Below are 19,936 nucleotides of genomic sequence, written 5' to 3'. Positions count from 1 at the left end.
AGGGTCACAGTTCTAACCTAACCTAACCCACCTTTCTGGCAGCATTTCGGTTCTGTGAGGGTCGTAGTTCTAACCTGACCTAACCCACCTTTCTGACAGCATTTCGGTTCTGTGAGGGTCGCAGTTCTAACCTAACCTAACTCACCTTTCTGGCAGCATTTCGGTTCTGTGAGGGTCGCAGTTCTAACCTAACCTAACCCACCTATCTTGCAGGGTTTTAACTTGACTTGACCTACTTTTCTGTTTAAATTTGTCTTTTTTTTTCTTATTTAGAATTTACTATTGCAGGTGCACTGGTGCATGCTGCTATAAATAAAATCAAATATGTCGAAATCGATATGTCGAGTAATAATATATGCATACATTTTAGTAACAGAGACATTTATGTAGAATGACATTATGAATATAATAAATTCGAAGTTCCAATGAGTATTGTTTAAAATGAAAATGTATAATGATCATTAGGATGTAAAATTGTATGAGATACATTTTCGGAGTTTCCATAATCGAATTTGCAATTTTATATGAACTTTGGCGCACCCAGCTCGCTTAGACGTAATCTTTAAATATATTATATCTATGCCTTTTTCATTTACTTGTCTTTGGTCGGAGTAATTAAAACTACCCTGCCTTACAACACACAGATTGTGCACTAAGTACTTAATTAACCTTTCCTGTTTGTTCGGATTCATGGCAGTAAATTCGTCCTTGAAAAACCTTTTCACCTCAGTAACAGAAACAAGCATACCTAATTTGCAGCTACAAAATAGTGAGCACAATGCAGTTTTGCTCTGTGTGCAGTGACTAAACATTTCTCTTGTTATGTTAGTGAACATAATGAACAAGACACAAAGATATAATTGAGACGTTTGTAAGTAGAATAATATCCGTAAGGAAAACAGCTCAACTGAATGCCAGGATCCCATTTCAGAGATATTATAGTGGGCTCTAATAACCCGATATACTGAACCATGTATTTCTGATGGTATTTCGTTAAATAATTTACACTTTTTTATTATTACATTGCCAGAAAATAACACTTGATTTAAGGTGGTTCTCCTTATGCGAATTTCATACAATTTTATTGGTCAATTTTCTCTTAATACGTAGATTTACAGCACTTACAACCTTGATGTTTAGGTAGTGCATAATCGTCTGTCGTCGCCAAGTTAAAAATAATGACCAATTATTCAATATTTTTAATTAAAAACCATTTGAAAAATGCGAAGATTTTAGTTAAGCGCTTGTTTGTGTGAGTGATCTTTACACTATCCATGTAAAACAAGATGGCGAGATTCAGTTTAATAATAACCAACATAGATGTCACTTTAACACAGGTGACCTAACTAAGTAGTGTCTAATTTACTCAATAGATGGTAATAACGTAAGGGTATATAATTCACAAAATATGTTGTAATAGTTTAGCTTACAAACCATTTCCGTTAAAATTTGATCCCTACATTAGTACATGTAACTACCTAATCGGAGGTCAGGCCAGATTTGCTTTCTAAGGGTTTCTAGGAATTTTCGTTAATCAATTATCAGTTCAAAACTGGGATTGGTAGTAAGGTGATAATTTTTCAATGATTTTAAATAAAAATTATATATTCATAAATTATAAATGAATTTTCATTGATTTTACAAATTTATAAGATCATAACATTTATAATAAATTATTATTAAGTCCGCGAGAGTGTGAAGGGTACTTATTCCATAGATAAGCTGTGCGTTTTTCTGCATACGTTTTTTTAAACTACCTACCTACCGCTCTATTTTTTTCCCGTTCACCGTAAATTAGACTATTGTACGCAAGAGTATTGTGGTTGTGGCTTACTCGCTGGATTTATTTATACGGACGCCTAAACTAAAACTCATTAACAGGCTTTTATTAGGTCGACCTGTATGTAACTAACTATGTACTTAATGGAATCTAAGGTAACTAATTTAACCATCTTCCAAGGATTGTAGCGTCATGAAAATTGGCAGCTGTATGTAGTTCTGATGACAATACAATAATATGGTACTGTCGAACTGATCTGGTGATGGAGACAGGAGGTGGCCATAGGAACTCTCGACCTGTATGTAACTAACTATGTAATGGAATCTAAGGTAACTAATTTAACCATCTTCCAAGGATCGTAGCGTCATGAAAATTTACAGCTGTATGTAGTTCTGCGGGCTCAGCACGGTTCCATTTTTATCGACTATCACTATGCGCGTCCCTTATTTCGCACTTACATACTTGTTAGAACGTGACAGGCATGGTGACAAGGGATAAAAACACGACCGTGCTAAGCCGCCTGATGACAATACAATAATATGGTACTGTCGAACTGATCTGATGATGGAGACAGGAGGTGGCCATAGGAACTCTGTGATGAAACAACGCAACCTAATTGTGTTAGGGGTTTTTAGAATTTATAATGAGTATTAGTTGTCTGTCGTAAGAAAAGTATAGTCAGCGATAAAAGCTTGTACCAAAAATGAAATTTTTGCCATAAACTTATTTTACATTTTCGGTAAGTACCTAATACATGTCAAGTCATTACGGTAATTAGTTTCTACGTAAGCATTTTTTGTCTTCGGTACCTACCTGCTCTGCTATTATTATTATTATTTTAAAAAGTTTAAGAGAACATGTCGACATTCGTACTTTTTTGGAAAGCTGAGGAACTCATTTCTGTATTTTGTACGCAAAGTGTCATACTTTTTTTTAAAGTAATGCCTTAAAATGTTAGTTACAAAGTTTGGGGAAAATTACAAAAACATTGTGACTTCAAATCCTTTTTTTTTGAAAATTTTGGAAAGTTTTGGCAATCTTTTTTTATTTCACGTAATCAGTAGTTTATTGGCTATTAGGTGAATGTTTTTTTACGTCCAAATTTGAGTAGTTTTTTCACAATTACCACTTTTTAGTCGAAAGGCGGGTTTTGTAAACAAAAAACTAAAAACTCATATAACTTGGAAACCAATGAGTTTTGACCCCTGGTTGACTGGACTTAAATCATTGCAAATGACCCATAGAATAACCCCTTTCAAGGAATACGGCGAAGACTAAGACTCCGCTGTCCGTTTGATCGTCCGTCCGTCTTCCGTTGTCGTCCGACAGTTGAAATTTTCATACAAATTATGTATTTAATATTATAGGACATTTATAGGACATTTTTACACAAATTGACTAAGCCCCACGGTAAGCTCAAGAAGGCTTGTGTTGTGGGTACCTACTCAGATTACGATATATATAATATATAAATACTTAAATACGTAGAAAACAACCATGACTCAGGAACAAATATCTGTATCATACAAATAAATGCCCTTACCAGGATTCGAACCCGGGACCATCGGCTTCATAGGCAGGGTCACTACCCACTAGGCCAGACCACACCACCATTCCGGGTATTTCTGTTGCCGTTATAACAACAAATACTAAAAACAGAATATAATAAATACTTAAGTGGGTCCCATACAACAAACGTGATTCTTTTTCCGTTTTTTGCTTAAGGCCGGCGCCCCACTTCTGCGCACGCTACATCCACGGCCCACGTTTTAATACAAACCGTGGGCAAGCCCACGAAATTTTGTATATGGTCTAAGATCCCACATATATGGTCGACCTTCACCAATACGTCTGATGGATGAAACTTATATTTTATGAAAGAAAATATGTTCCAGAACATAAATAAATAGGGTTGCCTAAAGAAATATGGTCATGGCTATTTTTAATAAATTTTTGAAAAAACATTTTTTCGTTAAATTTCACCGATTTGTCTGACGATCGAGATAAGTTTCAATGGAAAGTATACAACTTGTACAACATAAATCAACTAGGTTGCCTATCTTTTTCCGATCACTATTATGTGGTTGCCGTGTTTAAAGAGGTGATTTTATATCGATAATTGCACTCATCTGTCTGAAGCTTGAATTATACATCAAAATGATGGTAATTTTATTGCAAATAGAATGGTATAGGGTTGCCTGCAAAAATCCGGTCAAAAATAAGGGTTGCCAGGCTTTTAAATAAAATAAGAAGGAAGGACTTTTAGCGATAACTCATAAACGGCTTAACTAAGCAAGTTTGTTTTAATTTTATTTGAATGAGTTCTTTAGGCACTATTTTCATGATTTTTTTCATATTTTTTGGACCAATGGTTCAAAAGTTAGAAGGAAAAGCCATTTTTTTTCTTTCTAAACGATTGTTTCCGAAATGATTCACTTTATCAAAAAATGTTGTTTATATACCCCTATTTATTTTGAATGGTCTATCCAACGACACCCCACACTATAAGTTTAAAACGATAAAAAAATTGTCACACACATTTTGTTTCTTTCAAAGCGATTATTTCCGAAAATATTCACTTAATCAAAAAATGTTCTTCCAAAACCCCTATTAATTTTGGAAGACCTATCCAACGACACCCCACACCATAGGGTTGAAACGAAAAAAAAAATCCTCACATACATTTTGTTTCTTTCGAAGCGATTATTTCCAAAAATATTCACTTTAGCAAAAAAAAAATTTTTGAAGAACCTTATTCATTTTAAAATTCATATCAAATGACATATCACAACATAGGTATCAACCGCAGAAAAATAAAAAAATGTATGTATCCATTTTTTTCGCTTCAATCCCATAGTGTGACATGTCGTTGGATAAATATGCAAACAATATAATATATATAAACAAAAAATATGAAAAAAATCATGAAAATAGTGCCTAAAAAACTCATTCAAATAAAATTAAAACAAACTTGATCAGTTAAGCCGTTTATGAGTTATCGATAAAGTCTTCCCTTCTTATTTTATTTAAAATCCTGGCAACCCTTATTTGTGACCGGATTTTCGCAGGCAACCCTATACCATTGTATTTGCAATAAAATTGCCATCATTTTGATGTATAATTCAAGCGTCAGATAGATGAGTGCAATTATCGATATAAAATCACCTCTTTAAACACGGCAACCACATAATAGTGACCGGAAAAAGATAGGCAACCTAGTTTATTTATGTTGTACAAGTTGTATACTTTCCATTGAAACTTATTTCGTTCGTCAGACAAATCGGTGAAATTTGACGAAAAAAAATTTTTTTTCAAAAGTTTATTAAAAATAGCCTTGACCATATTTCTTTAGGCAACCCTATTTACGGGTCATCCATTAATTACGTCACACGAATTTCTAGGTTTTTTTACCCCTCCCCCCCTCCTTGTCACACTTGGTCACATTTGGCAAACCCCTCCCCCCTGGTGTGACGTCACATCAACGAAATCGGCAAATATTTATTTAATATTTTATCAAAATATTTTTGACAAAAGAAATATTAGTAATTTTATAACCCAAAACTGATTAAGAAATAAAATTAAACGAATAAAAACGATTATCGTTTCTAAGACTTGTTATTTAAATGTATATTGGCGTATAAAATAATTTAAATAAATTTTCGGTTACTGATGAAGTTAAAGTGACGTCACAAAGTTTGTGACTCCTCCCCCTTGTCACAACATGTCACATTTTCTTGACCCACTTCCTCCTCCTAAACGGGTGATGTAATTAATGGATGACCCCTTATTTATGTTCTGGAACATATTTTCTTTCATATTTTCATAGTTTCATCCGTCAGACAGGTTGGTGAAGGTCGACCATATATGTGGGATCTCCTACTAATAGGAACGTGGGTCGTGTACATAGCGTGCGCAGCAGTGGGGCGGCGGCCTAATGGTACGGAACCCTTCGTGCGCGAGTATAAATATGTATAGGAATATATAATATAATCGATAAACGTTTATGGTTTGTCACGATGTGTGACATTCGTATTTAATTCTTTATATTTTTTTGCACCTGGTCCTGTCCTGCAAACTGCATCATGCATATCCACTTCAGATTCTTTTTGACTAGGCTAGGCCGATCATCATTGTTTATTGTGTATTGCATTTCCATGTTGCTACATAAAGGTGTTACAATACAATTTCGAGTACAGTGACATGGACCCTGTAAGGGCACAGCAATTCTTATTCTAAAATAACAAATTAATTCTAGGCATGTCAAACAAATTAAAATAGGTAATAACAAACATTAAAATATATAATAATATGTACATACAGTCGACGTCAAAGATATGTTTACATGTTTGCACCTTACTCCCTTGTAATAAACCGAAAAATGTAAACATATCAAAGACGTCGACTGTACATAGAAAAATTCGCCCTTGCCGCCGTGACCTAGCAGAGGACGCTGGTTCGATTCCACCCCGGGGCACTGGAGGCCTTGGTCACTTTTTCTTAAGCCGCGTCTCGATATCGCGCGGCGGCCGCGCAAGCATTGTTCGACCGCGGCAAATCTGTATTTTGGCTCGCGAGCCATTTTTGGCACCATCTTGAATTATAGCGCGGCAGCCGCGCGCGGCAAGCAATCCGACGATCGACCAGTTTGTACTCAGGAACCATGGACGTACGTCGTCGTGCAGCTGCCGCTTTAATAATTATTTATCATATTGTTCACAAGAAACCAAAACGGAAAGTTCGATGGTGGTAACAACATGGTGGTAACTAGTGGGAATAACCTCCAAGTTACATATGAATGTAAAATTTCAGCTCAATCGGAAATCGGGAAGTAACAGGCCTATTCGGATTTCGAGATAATCACAAGATCTTGCAACGATTTAGAGATCAACTAGATCTACATTAGATATCGACTAGATGTGACTTGGATATCTAAGTCATAACTTGTCGAAATCGTTCAAGAGGACCTCCAGAATCGCGGAAACGTCAAAGGTCATTGGGCGTTTTTGACCCGCTTTATGAACTTTCCCGTACAGAGACCAAACTAGTTTTAAAATAGAGAATTTAATCTCACTTTTTTAAATATGTAATTTTTTTTATGTATCAACCGGCAGAAAAAAGTTATTCAACAGTATGTGTACGAGATAGTGTTAGGGTCAGTTGCACCAAACTGTTCGTACCGTTAAAGAGTTCGCTAATTTTTGATGTATGGAAAGTTTCATAGTAAGGCGCCGGGGCGCGCCGGCTGACGTTGATCAGTCTGTCAAATGTGGTTGGTGCAACTGGCCCTTAGTGTTGTGTGTTGTTATTGGAAGAAATAGTATTCAAAACTATTACTGCTCGTGTATACAAGGCCATCGCACTACCGTCGGAAGGGTTTAGGCGGAGTATGTCACTTTCTTACGAGGTCACTTTCGAGCTAGGTCACTTTCTGAGGACGTCACTGTCTGAGGACGTCACATTCTGGGTTTGTCACTTTCTGTGGTCGTCACATTCTGAGTACGTCACTTTCTGAGAACGCCACTTTCTGAAGACGTCACATTCGGAGTTCGTCACTTTCTGAGTACGTCACTTTTTTAGCATGCACGTGCACCGTGCGCCTGCACGAACAATGGATACCAGAAATTATATTAGCGGTACGGTATAAGGCCACTTTTATGTATGACATACAGAATGTTTTTTCAGTGACCATTGAAGGGAAATACGAATCTATAGACGATAACAGGAAACTGTCGTTGCCGTTTGGATTCAGACGCCCGTTATCCTCTATAGATTCATATTTTCCTTTAATGGCGACTGAAAAAACAACCTGTATATGTCATACATAAAAGCGGCCGTATGCCGTACAGCTGATTGCTGGTATCCATTGTTCGTGTAAGTATACGCTTAAATCTTAGTATAAAAAAGTGACGTACTCAGAAAGTAACGCCCACGAAAAGTGGCGTTCTCAGAAAGTGACGTGCTCAGAATGTGACGACCTCAAAAAGTGACGAACTCAGAATGTGACGTCCTCAGAAAGTGACGTCCTTAGAACGTGACCTAACTCGAAAGTGCCCTCTTAAGAAAGTGACATACTCCGCCTAAACCGTCGGAAGCTGTGCACATGCTGCAAGCGTAGTCTATTTTTTATCATGGGCCAGGCATCAAGAAGTGATTGACGCGCCTGCTGCTGCCTTTTTAGACGAATTAACAATTGATTTTGATCAAGCAGAATAAAAATATTGTTTTTTTAGAACTGGATTTTATTTTTGTTCCTATTGATATTAAACAATATAACAACAGCAACGTAATCTAACAGCAGCTATTCAAAGTATATTTGAAATAATTCCAATAGTTCTGACTTAATTCATTGCAAAAATGCTATAATGATGAGAAATGATTTTTATTTTTTTCTCAATTCTCCCATGTCTTGCAAGAATGCGACTCATACCAGTGGGTAGCAGATACATTTACCTACATACCTAGCCCTATTTCGTTTGTGTACGCTGTGGGTCATATGTCCGAACAAAACGCCCAATGACCTTTGACATATCTACCTTACAAATATCTTTAAATTATCCGTATTGTAACTTGTTGAAGTCTAGTAGAAATCTAATTCATTTTCCGAATCGAGCCGTAAGCCTAAATTTAGCTTTCAAGATTTGACCTAGATACACTAACTAACATACATAGTAACAGGGCAAATTTAATTAATTGTTTTTTTTTATATAAGTTTTAGTGTTTTGTTATAAAGTTGTATAAATGTTATTAAATAAATAAATAAGCTTATTAATTGTAAATAATATAAAAACTTAAGTATAGTAATTTCATTTTAAGTAACTTTAAAACTATTCCAGTCTCAACTAGATTTTCTTAAAATTTATTATCCTCATTCCTTATTAGTTAATATTATCTATTTTGATCCTTTTTAGCTGATCATCAAACACAAACATCCGCTACCGATATCCTGCCTACGGGAGTGAACTCCTAAATATCACCTGGCCACAACAGAACCAGTGAAAATGAAAAAAATAAGTACCTATTTGTAAATATACTCAAATTTGGTAAAATCATATGTTGTTTTTTTTTAATTTAATAGTACAATAAGAAAATACTTTTATTTTCTTTAGTTTACTGTGTTGTAATAGTTATGATTACTTAAACATTACCCAGGGCCTAAAATGAATAAAGTATGGAATAATGTTTCGCCCTGAAAAACTCTGAAATATACTTTGTAGCATGTGGTATGTATAATGAATGATTTATTTATTTGAAACAATATACCCTGTATTGTATTAATCCTTGGCAGTGCTTTTAACAATTTGTTCGAAAATGTGCGGCAATAATGACGTTTATTAAAAGTCAGAATCTTATTAGTGTCATAAATAAGAAAGATAATCAGAAAGTTCGAAGAAGGTTACCTCAGGAGCTACTAACACATACAGGCTGCTCCAAAGTAAAAAATCGTAATTAGTTAATTTCTTCGTAACCACTACCACTACACCGGTTGTTATGATACTGTCTACTGGCTCTAAATACCCTAATGCATGTGTACGTTTCCGTTTTGTCCCATGGCCATACATACAATATTGTCCATGGTATCAGTCAGTATGTGCCCTACATATACATGTCCAAACCCAAACAGGCGACGCATGACATAATTATTTAAAAACAAGTATTTCGGTCTTAGCGGCCATTCACGCCATTTTTGAGGCAAATCTCAAGAGCTCGCGGAGTGCACTGAATACGCTTAGCCCGCACTTGATCAATCAACATTACGAAGTTTTTAATTTTTTCAAGATAAGTAAATATTTAAAAAAACTATGAAATTTAAGTGTAAAAAAATACCTAGTCAGCATACTATTATACAATAAATAAGTAGGTAGGTACTTATTTGGCGAAGCTAATGACAATTGTCACAAGAAACATGACAATTGTTACGAAGTTTCGACACAGAACTCATTTCCTGTTAAGAATTACCCAAAATTCTTTTAAATCTTGTGACAATTATATAAAATATATATGAATCAAAAAATATATAACCATTATACCATTGCGGTCGAGCGGAGTATCACATTATTATATTATAGTAGACAGTATTCACAGATTCTGCCCCTTTCCAACTTTCTTCCTCTGCTACACGTAAGGTTGGGCAGGGCCGGAACATGGGGCAGAATCTGTTAATACTGTCTACTATTATTATATAATATCGTAATGTGGTACCCCGGTCGACTACAAGGTACTATCGTTATGGTGCGGCACAAACTCATGCGGTATTATGAAGTAGCTACTAAATAGCACGTAAGAATTATAAATTTGTGCATTGACCAATTATTGAAACTTACTTAATATTAGGTCAGGCAACGAAAAGGTATACATACAGGGTGGATTTTCTTCTTGGGTCAGTGAGAGCAGCTACCATATCCCGTGCTGCTACGCGAAAACGCGGTCTTATTAGAAGACCTTCCCTATCACCCCTATCATCCCTATTCATCCCGGTTGACGGTATCTTCTCTTTTCCGCCTTTTATGTCTATAACTTTTGATTTTTTTTGTGTTCTAATAAACGCTTCGAATACATTTTTCTATACATCATCCGAATCCAGGTATCACACGTATTTTTAGTAGTATCTCTATTTTTCACCATTTTGAACTTGTCGACTAGACTACACTCTGCATGTATAAGTACTTCTAATATCTATTAGTGATATTAAGCTTTTTGTATCACTTTAGTAATTAACTTGAAATACTTATTCTTTGAAGAAGGAAAGTCGGATCAATCGTTAATTAATAAGCAGGCAGAGTAAAACAAATATCGGGCGAGTACTAGGGAATTGAGTTTCTCTCACCGCTGTCCAACGTAGTGTGAACTGAGTGCCTAGCCAAGATATCAATCGTTTGCGCCATAGCGAACGAAACTCTGACGTCTCTCTGTCGCAAATGATTGGCATCTTGGCTGAACCCTCTAGAGATCTAAGAACTGTGAATAATCGGAAAATACGACCATACTGGTTAGCCCAAGCGGTCATCCCATTCGACGCGCTCGGTAAGCGGATGGAATAGTAGCTTTAAAGCTTGCATTAGGTTAGGTAGGTACTTTCCCCTAAACTAAAACATGAATATTTCAGTTCTGCATTGAAATTTAACTTTGTGTCCATGCACATTTTTGGGCTCATTCTACACCGTCAGCATTCCGTACTACCACTTAAAAAAATGTCCCGAGATGTCCGTTCCATTACGTCACGTTTTAGTACTTCACTTGTACGTGTTTGACGCACGGACGTAGAGAGTAAACTGGATAGTGTACACTGGCCAAAAAGTGTGTCCACATGAGAGGTCAAACCTGAGCCCTCCATCTCTTTCTAATTAGGGTGACCATAAGTCATATGAATGTGGGATATTAGCATAAGATGGAATGTATAGTTTGGCCAGGATCTTTTCTCATTCGTGCATAATCAGAGAGAATCATACTGTATTTACCCTATGCTAGTATAATTGCCCCAGAAAAGAGATGGATATAGTTTTTTTCTCTTCTGTAAAACGCTTCACACAACCTTACTTAATTTAGTCGTTATAAAGCTTTTAGTCGTTATAAAAGCTGTTACAGATGGGATGGGCGTATTGGATCGCGATCAATGCGATCGTGGTTTATTGTGAGGAAGGTGGTCCGCCGTACGTCCATCGTACGTATTGGGTGAAAACCAGCGTAGTGTCTTACAGACACTGCTTATGCTGAGCGGCATCCTATTTGGTGTATGTTTACTGTATTGTTAACTTTATGGTGTACTTACCGTAATGTAGGTATGTTTTTGTACGCCAAATAAATATTTTCTATTTCTATCAAAGACAGCTATAAGAGAGAGCGAGACAAATATCCAGGGTCGGGTAAAACGTTGTAGTTGTACTTGGTAATTCGCAAATCGTATCGATTAAAAACGCTGCCTTCGGTCGTGTTTTAATTTATCACCACTCGTTGCGAATTTAATTCCTACTTTCAACACTTGCAACGCAAATAAATTTATATTATTACTATGCCCACTGGTTATCGATACTAGTCATTTTGTGAAGCCCTAGCGTAGCGTAACAATTTATGTTTTTACACGAAATTATCTTGATTATTGACTAAAATGATAAAATATTAGCACACGACGAAATAAAAACTTACATTTAACTGTGTAAACCGGCATTCTACACTATTTATGCTCTTCATAATTCATAATTTAACAAAATACCTATCACTATCAATATCATACTCATGGTGTGTTCATATACGTGATGACTTCCCTTTTGCATACTTTAGCTATTCTTTAAGCGTTAGCGTCATCGTAGATCTGTAATTGAAACAACATTTTCAAATTTGCCGCTTTTGTATACTGACGGAAATGTCGGCCCAACCTATATAGAATCGATTACATATATATAAATAGTTAGAATTAACGTTCCAGTAATTAAATACTATGTATAAAAATATGAGTCTGTAATGTCCAATCTGTAATGTAAGGACTTCGGATTTAATTTTTGGCAATTATGTAGCTCTCATTACGTGAACCGAATAATTAAACATGCCAAAATAAGTATATCTTTATTTATTTATTAGTATACTATTTAGGTAAAGTTATTTTTACATTAAGTAGGAAATAACAATTTTGTAAGACCGATCCAAATCGTACCGACATCATGGTGACCCTAATCGTCATCAAGTTGGGGATACCAATTAATATTCAAAGTTACTACAATTTCTACCATATTCAATTTACTGTTTTTTTTGTTGCGCACATGCTTGGCTTAATCAGTTAATAATATTAACATCATAATAATTAACAAATTACTTAAAAGATATCAGAACTGTAATTAGAATATAGCACTAAAATAGTATAAGAAGGTAATGAATTTCAGTAGTATATTGATATAATTTCTATCACAATGGTATCTTTTTAACATTGGCAACATGTGCGAGTGAGACACAGGGCTCAGGTTTTTCTATCTCATGTGGACCGTTTTCTCTAGTCTGGTACGAACAACATTCTGTCTCGGTGATAAGGTTCAAATTAGTATGGCAAAAAAACTGACAACTCGCTCCAGTTTAAACAATATAACTTCATGGTTTGACGTACCTACTTAGTGGAATCTACAATTTCCATACAAATGTGGCTTTCCATTCAGACAATGCAATGGTCCTTATGTTTCATGTGCAATAAGAACCTTTTTATAAGAATTTCAGTTGGAAAGGACCTTATTGCACTTGAAGTATAAGGACCCATTTGTAATGGAAAGCCACAAATATTTGGAGGATTTTTTTACTATCAGGATTGAATATGCCAGTGATTTTGAGCTGGAAGAACTAGATAAACAAATTATTATAATATATAGGGTCTGTGAGACTCAGGTCTATTTTTTTTTTGGAAAAAGCTCTTTTGGACCATTTGGAAACACTCATCATTCATTGCGGTGTGAAAACAAACATTGTGGAAAGTATGTAATCGTGACCTTTGAAATTTACAATTTGGAATGTAGGTAGCTTAAAATCGGACCAAGCTAACGCCTCGGCCAGGAGCCACGAAACGTACGCTAAAGTCTATTTCAATAGAACTTGCTAACTATGTAAACAAACAAAGTAACTTTGTTTTATCACTGTTTCTCTTTGAATTTTCACACCACCTCATCAAACACCATTGAAACCATACACATATACACTAATGAAACGGTCCGTTCCGTAAAATACATAAATATATAACTGTATCTTGGATATTTAATTAAAAGTTTAAAATGGGTTCATAAGTTAGGTTATTAGGACCTGATGGAATGACGGTTTTGTTTCTTTTAAATTCTACAATTGTCTATGATGGGTAGTGTTGTGACTAAAGTTTGTGATATAAACCCTCTACACACTACCCAACCCACGCTCTGTACCTACCACCGCGGTTATAAAATACATCAATACATCATGCTTAAGTACTAATTTGTCTTCTGATCGTGATTAAACAAATTAAAAATAAGTAACTACTTGTTTTTTACTTTTGGCATTTTATTATTCGATATGGTTTGACATTAGTAAAGTAGTAAGTAGGAGTCTTGCCCATCACTAGTAAATTCATCATTCAGAGACAATTTCAATATGGCGGTTTGTTTACATAGTTAGCAAGTTCTATTGAAATAGACTTTACGTGCATATAATGTGGGTATTGCTTATGTAGGTAGTATAACAAATGTATGGCAGTCGAAGGCAGCGTCGAGCAAAAAAGAATAATAAAGGTCTGCATACGGTCACGAATTTATTGTATGGACCTCTATATACCTCACCGATAATTGCATGTGATTTCCGTTCCATTCCGGTATTTGTAGCAAGGTCTGTCGAGGCCTTACAGAATATACCGTCCGTGACCATAGACAATCCGCCCATTCTGGTGCTAAATTCAGTTCGTCTGGATGCGCCTTTACCTTAAATTAATCTTGCAAAAAAAATCATCTCTTACACCGCGCCATCTAGTTTACACTTTTGTCCCTAGTTAGCTAATGAGAGTAATCAGAAAAGCCATCTTCTGTACTAGCGACCTCTAGTCTGTTTTGGCTTAATGGTCACAAGACTGACACTGGGGGATATGGTAGTGTGCGTGAATGCATGAAATTGCAATATTTTGCAGTTTTGTCAGATTTTGATGAAATGAGACACTGTTGAGTGGAATATATTTCGATTTAGACGTAATATTTTTTATTGTTTGCGCCAATATTAACACATCTTAGAAAATTGTTTGGGTTTTGAAAGAAATAGTGATAATCCGCAATTTGTGCACAATCACGCCATCTTTTGGTGGCTAGTCGGCAGGACAGCCCTACACATCCACCTTAAATTTTTAACAAAGTTTTGCATGTTATCAGTAAGGACTATTCAGGAAGTATACTTACAACATAACAAAATAGGCGAATAACACAGGCGGTTGGCAAGAAGTTATTATAGTTAAGTAAAATCAAAGCTCATTATAGGATATTTAGTCCTAAAGCTAAATCTACCTACTTTAAGGGGCCCACTGATTAACAGTCCGCCGGACGGTATCGGCCTGTCAGTTAGAACAAAATTTTGACAGTTCCGAACAACTGACAGGCCGATACCGTCCGGCGGACTGTTAATCAGTAGGCACCTGTAGAGACCAGTACGGCTACTCCACCAGTTTTGACATTGACAGATTAGCTCGCGTCTACGTAAATTACTTTCTATACATCTCGCTTGCACTAATATGCGGGTACGAGCGAGATGCATAGAAAGTAAGTTACTTAAACGTGAGTGAATATGTCAATGTTAAAACTGGTGGTAGTGCTTCAGTGCGCAACTACTTTGCCAACCACCCGAGTTGTAGAATGGGGAGGAGACTTATAAACTATGTATTAGAGGGTATAAACATACCTACTTTTAAATAGTTTCAAGAAACAATTTCCAAAGCGTTTCTTGATAGTGCAAGGTTATGCATACTAAATTAATAAATAGGTACCACAATCGGACGGGAATGGAACTGTCAGAATCTAATCCGTAAGTCAGATCCTCAGATCGATCGACAAGGGAAATGAACTGAGTACCAACGTACCTAACTTTCCTATAAACCATTTATGAGAGTGCTCACTCTAATTAAATTAATTCACTCGCTCACAGAGATAGGTATGTACCTCTTCAGAGTACTGTAAGTTCTTTTAATGACATATAGGAGGCTCACCGCACTCGCACAAGCATACCTGATACATAAAACCTCACTCTTCTTTATACAGGGTGTTTGGTACATCGTTTGCCAAATTAAAACGGCAGATATGTTGAGTCATTTGCTATCTTCTCATGTCTAGAAAAAAAAATTGGCCATGGTTTTTTTTACTACTGCGCAAGTAAAAATTTGAAATTTACGAAAAATTGGCATAGAGCTGAAAAATAAAAAGTGCCCAAAATTAAAAATTTCTAGGCCTGAGAAGATAGCAAATGACTCAACCTATCTGCCATTTTAATTTGGCAAACGATGTACCAAACACCCTGTCTTTAGGTAGCAACTTATTACTTACCTTATTTTTTGTAATTTTTCCTGAAATTAAACAGAACATGACGACATTCATCTCAGAACTCTCCTAAACTTATTAAGTACCACCATTTTCGGACATTACAAATTCCAGAGACGGCTTTTGAAAACATTGCGTCTTGATTAAAATCAAATTTGTTGGTAAAGGAATGTCTGCCTTCTCCATGGAGCACAATTGTTGAGACCAAAACATTGTGCGAAGGATGGAAAGGGTCGATTGTTGACCCAGATTGTTAACTCAACCAAATTCAATCGGTAGCATGTTTAGTTCAACGTATTTATGTTCAACATTGGCAGGGCAGTAAATTAATTGTACCTACTTTTACTTTAGCCCAGAGTACCTAGTTCAAATCGAATGAATCCTAACCACTAGGCTGGGCAATGTCCTATGTTGTAAAGGACGACTCAATCAACCATAAAACATGACTGTGTCTTTAAGGCTCTAGCCACTCTAGTCTGTTGAAAGCAAATACAGGGTGCGAAAGAATAATACGTTAGTTTAAAGAGGTTTCAAAACTATTGTTTCTAAGAGGGAATTCTTGTAGTTACTCGAGCGTGTCAGATTCAGATATGAGTGATACTTTTTTACCCGTGCAGTCTCTACAGTTTACATTAACCATTTTTACCCATCTATTTTGGTCCATTGATTGGTCGTGGGTTGATCGTTAAGTAGATTGTGGATTTGATCATTTTGGTCCATACTACCAACAGATTTGGTTTTAAGGAGTTTTGATTTATGTAAATATTAGCGACCGGCCCCGGCTTCGCACGGGTTATTTAATTACACCTAAACCTTCCTCAAGAATCACTCTATTGATAGATGAAAACCGCATGAAAATCCGTTCAGTGGTTTTTGAGTTTATCGCGAACAAACATACAAACACGCTTACTATTCCCCCGAATAAGACACGATCATATGCGAATTCATTCACGGTACGCGCTGTGAAGTTGTGGAACGAGTTGCCCCTGTCGCTCAAACGGTCGCAGTCTGTAGCGTCACTCAAGGCTAATTTGAAGAAACTTATGCTTTCCAACCAAGCGTGATTTGGTTAAGTACTGATGTTTATTTTTTTTTGTTGACACTTGTGTGATGTATGTAGCATGTATTTTATTTTATAATATTATTTATGTATTTTATTTACTTTTGGACGTTTTGGTTAGTTTACTTTTAAAATGTTACTGTGCATTTCGTAAGTTTGTCCATCTAATTTGAATTCTCCCCTCATCTACTCGAAGGTTAGCTGGAAGAGATCCCTTACAGGGATAAGTTCGCCTTTGTACCTTTATTTCTGTAAATATTATGTAAACCTGTGTTGTGTACAATAAAGTGATTACTACTACTACAAACACACAAACAGACAGACGCGGTGTTTGTGTGTGTTTTATAAGGTGTAGTGATGAAGTTGTATGAGAACATTGAGAACCATTTTAGGACAGATAATCCATCCGCAAATACTTAGTAAAAAAATAATCTCCTAGGTAGGTATAACGTACCCAATACTAATAAGACACACGCCTAAGCCCCGAATTCATTCCTACCCGCCCCAAAAGTCTATAAAGGCAGGGACACACTTATCCCACTTACGCAACGTATGCAATGCATTATGACAATCTGAACCCTGAAAGTTGTATGCTTAGAAACATACCTACTTGTCATGCGTTGCGTTGCGTATGACAAGTATGTTTCTAAGCATACACATTTCAGGGTTCAGATGTCATAATGCATTGCATACGTTGCGTACGTGTGATAAGTGTGTCCCGAGCTTAATGCGACAACGACATTGCCACGCTCAAAATCCAAAGATAGGTATTTTGCTTGATCAGATAAGAAACTAGCTCAAGAAATGCAGCCCCTGTCATGTAGTATCTGGCCAACTTTGCACAGTATCGAACGTTTAAAATGACGTGAATAATAAATCGAGCTCTTTGCATTGTCTAAAAGTTATTTTTGCGAAATCAAATTGTCCTAATGACATTTTATGTTTTTTTTCTTAAAAAAACAATTAAAGATTAATCATACAAAATAATTCGGCCCGCAATGAAATGTCATGTCATATTAAGTCTCGTAATGTTTGCAGTAGGTACATGCTGCTCGGTAAATTATCAAAAAATTCACAGATTTCGTGCCTCACACGACTATCGAGCACATTGGAAATGAATCTACGGAATTCGAAAAAATATTGTCCCTGAGCGACGAGAAAGTCTGGATAAGGAAAAAGTTACAAAATAAAACTACAACGTTGAATGATAATTATTTTATTCTTAGATTAACACAAGTAGAGTCAGACCAAGAATAGTCTGCAGCAAACTTCTATGAAATTATGACGTATAAATGACACTTGCACTGCGTGGGCTATCAAATCCGCTGCAGACTTTTTTTGGTCCCACTCTATCCTGGACATAACGCATGTGAACAAACAAATTGCAAAATTTCCACACGCGTATCGAAGTTTGAATAATTGTCGCCGTGGCGCATAAGTATAGGTACATATTTCATTTTTCGATTAATAAGCAGGATATATTAATGTTCAAAGTATAAGAAAATTATTACACGGCAAATCCGTAGTCAACTCGAGAAGTGGTAGCCACATCGCCGTTATCGTCACTCGAGTCTTGATCGGCAGCGGCCCATTTGCTGCAAGATATGAAATTGACAGCAGTTTGACGCAACGAGAGATGACCATAACAGCGTTTGTCTATGTTGCACCAAACCTGAGTTCCAATAGGTACTACCAGGGTTCAGCATCAGCTATCTTGGGTAAGGCTCTACCATGTGATCATCATGACGAATCGGATGTCCAAAACAGAGCGTGCTTATGTTGCACCAAACCTGAGTTCCGCTAGGTACAACCAGGGTTTAGCATCAGCTCTATCTTGGGTACTACTCTCCTAAGTGCTCATCAAGACGAGTCGGATGACCAAAACAGCGTGTGCCTATGTTGCAACAAACCTGAGTTCCTTTAGGTACGGCCAGGGTTCAGCATCAGCTCTATCTTGGGTACTATACTCTCCTAAGTGCTCATCGAGACGAGTCCGATGACCAAAACAGCGTGTGCTTATGTTGTATTAAACCCAAGCTCCACTAGGTACTGCCAGGGTTCAGCATCAGCTATCTGCTAGCAGCCGCCAGCAACATGCTGAGGTGAGACCATTTCGTGGCACTTTTTCTTTTTTATGTTTCTCTGTATAAGTTTTTATTTTTTGTTTGTGCTCACGAATAAAATTATTTCTATTTCTATTTCTATCTCTACCTCCACCTCCACCTCCACCTCTACCTCTACCTCTACCCTAATGATATGCATAGATTGTCGAATAGTGCGTTATCTACGCCCGTCTCAAACAGGATAGATAGAGTTAGACCAAGAAAAATCTGCAGCGAATTTGATAGCCCACGCAGTGCAAGTGTTATTCTGCCGTCATAATCCCGATAATTCACAACAAACACCGATAACGAACTCTGCGAAACATGAAGTCATAAATGTCATGTGAAAAATGTCATTCTGACTTTTTGACTATTTTAAGGTTAGGCTACAGGGCAAACCCTTAACCCGATCGTCTTTGTTTTAGGCTCAAATTGTAGCTGACTAAATTGCCCAGAGCCGTTTTTCTCAAATTTTTGATATCATTCTTCGTTTCCAAATTATCGAGCCCCAAAATCAAAAATTCGGAAAAAATTTAATTTTATTTTCACTATTTCGACCATAACTTTTTTCGTTTTAGACTTTCTCGAATAATTATTTTTGCACCTTACAGCTCTCGTGATTATGCGTCTTTTGAGCCTATTTTTTAGTATCATATCTTCACAACTTTCCGAGATATAAGGGGATCGCACTTTTTCGTGAAATCGGACCCTATACTGGAGCGAACGAAAAGACATTTCCAATGTCAAAATAATTACGGGTCATAATTATGTGTAACTTCAAAAAACTTCTTAATTCTTGATTACACGGGTTCATTCTATGCCTGGTTTGATTTATTGCCTGCATTGGATTTACTCACTGTATACAACTACGGAATAAAACACAACCAACAAAATCAATCTAAACTCCTAAAACTAAGTATCACTTTAGCTTACAAACATTGTAAAATTTGTAGCAATTTCCGTGTAGCATTGTTGCGAATGGGATCTG

The 19,936-nt window shown here is 36.4% G+C and overlaps 1 protein-coding gene across 1 annotated transcript in view; it reads right to left on the bottom strand.

Annotated features, from left to right (window-relative positions):
- Positions 1 to 6,267: 6,267 nt before the first annotated feature.
- Positions 6,268 to 19,936, bottom strand: part of LOC134798006 (uncharacterized) — a 44,665-nt gene continuing 30,996 nt past the window's right edge. The window contains exon 4 of the mRNA XM_063770340.1: positions 6,268 to 6,468. Coding sequence (XP_063626410.1) covers positions 6,268 to 6,468 — 201 coding nt within the window. The remainder of the gene's footprint in view (positions 6,469 to 19,936) is intronic.

Source organism: Cydia splendana, chromosome 16 (assembly GCF_910591565.1).
Source record: "Cydia splendana chromosome 16, ilCydSple1.2, whole genome shotgun sequence".
Taxonomy (NCBI): Eukaryota; Metazoa; Arthropoda; class Insecta; order Lepidoptera; family Tortricidae; genus Cydia; species Cydia splendana.
This window is presented reverse-complemented; position numbering and strand designations above follow the sequence as displayed.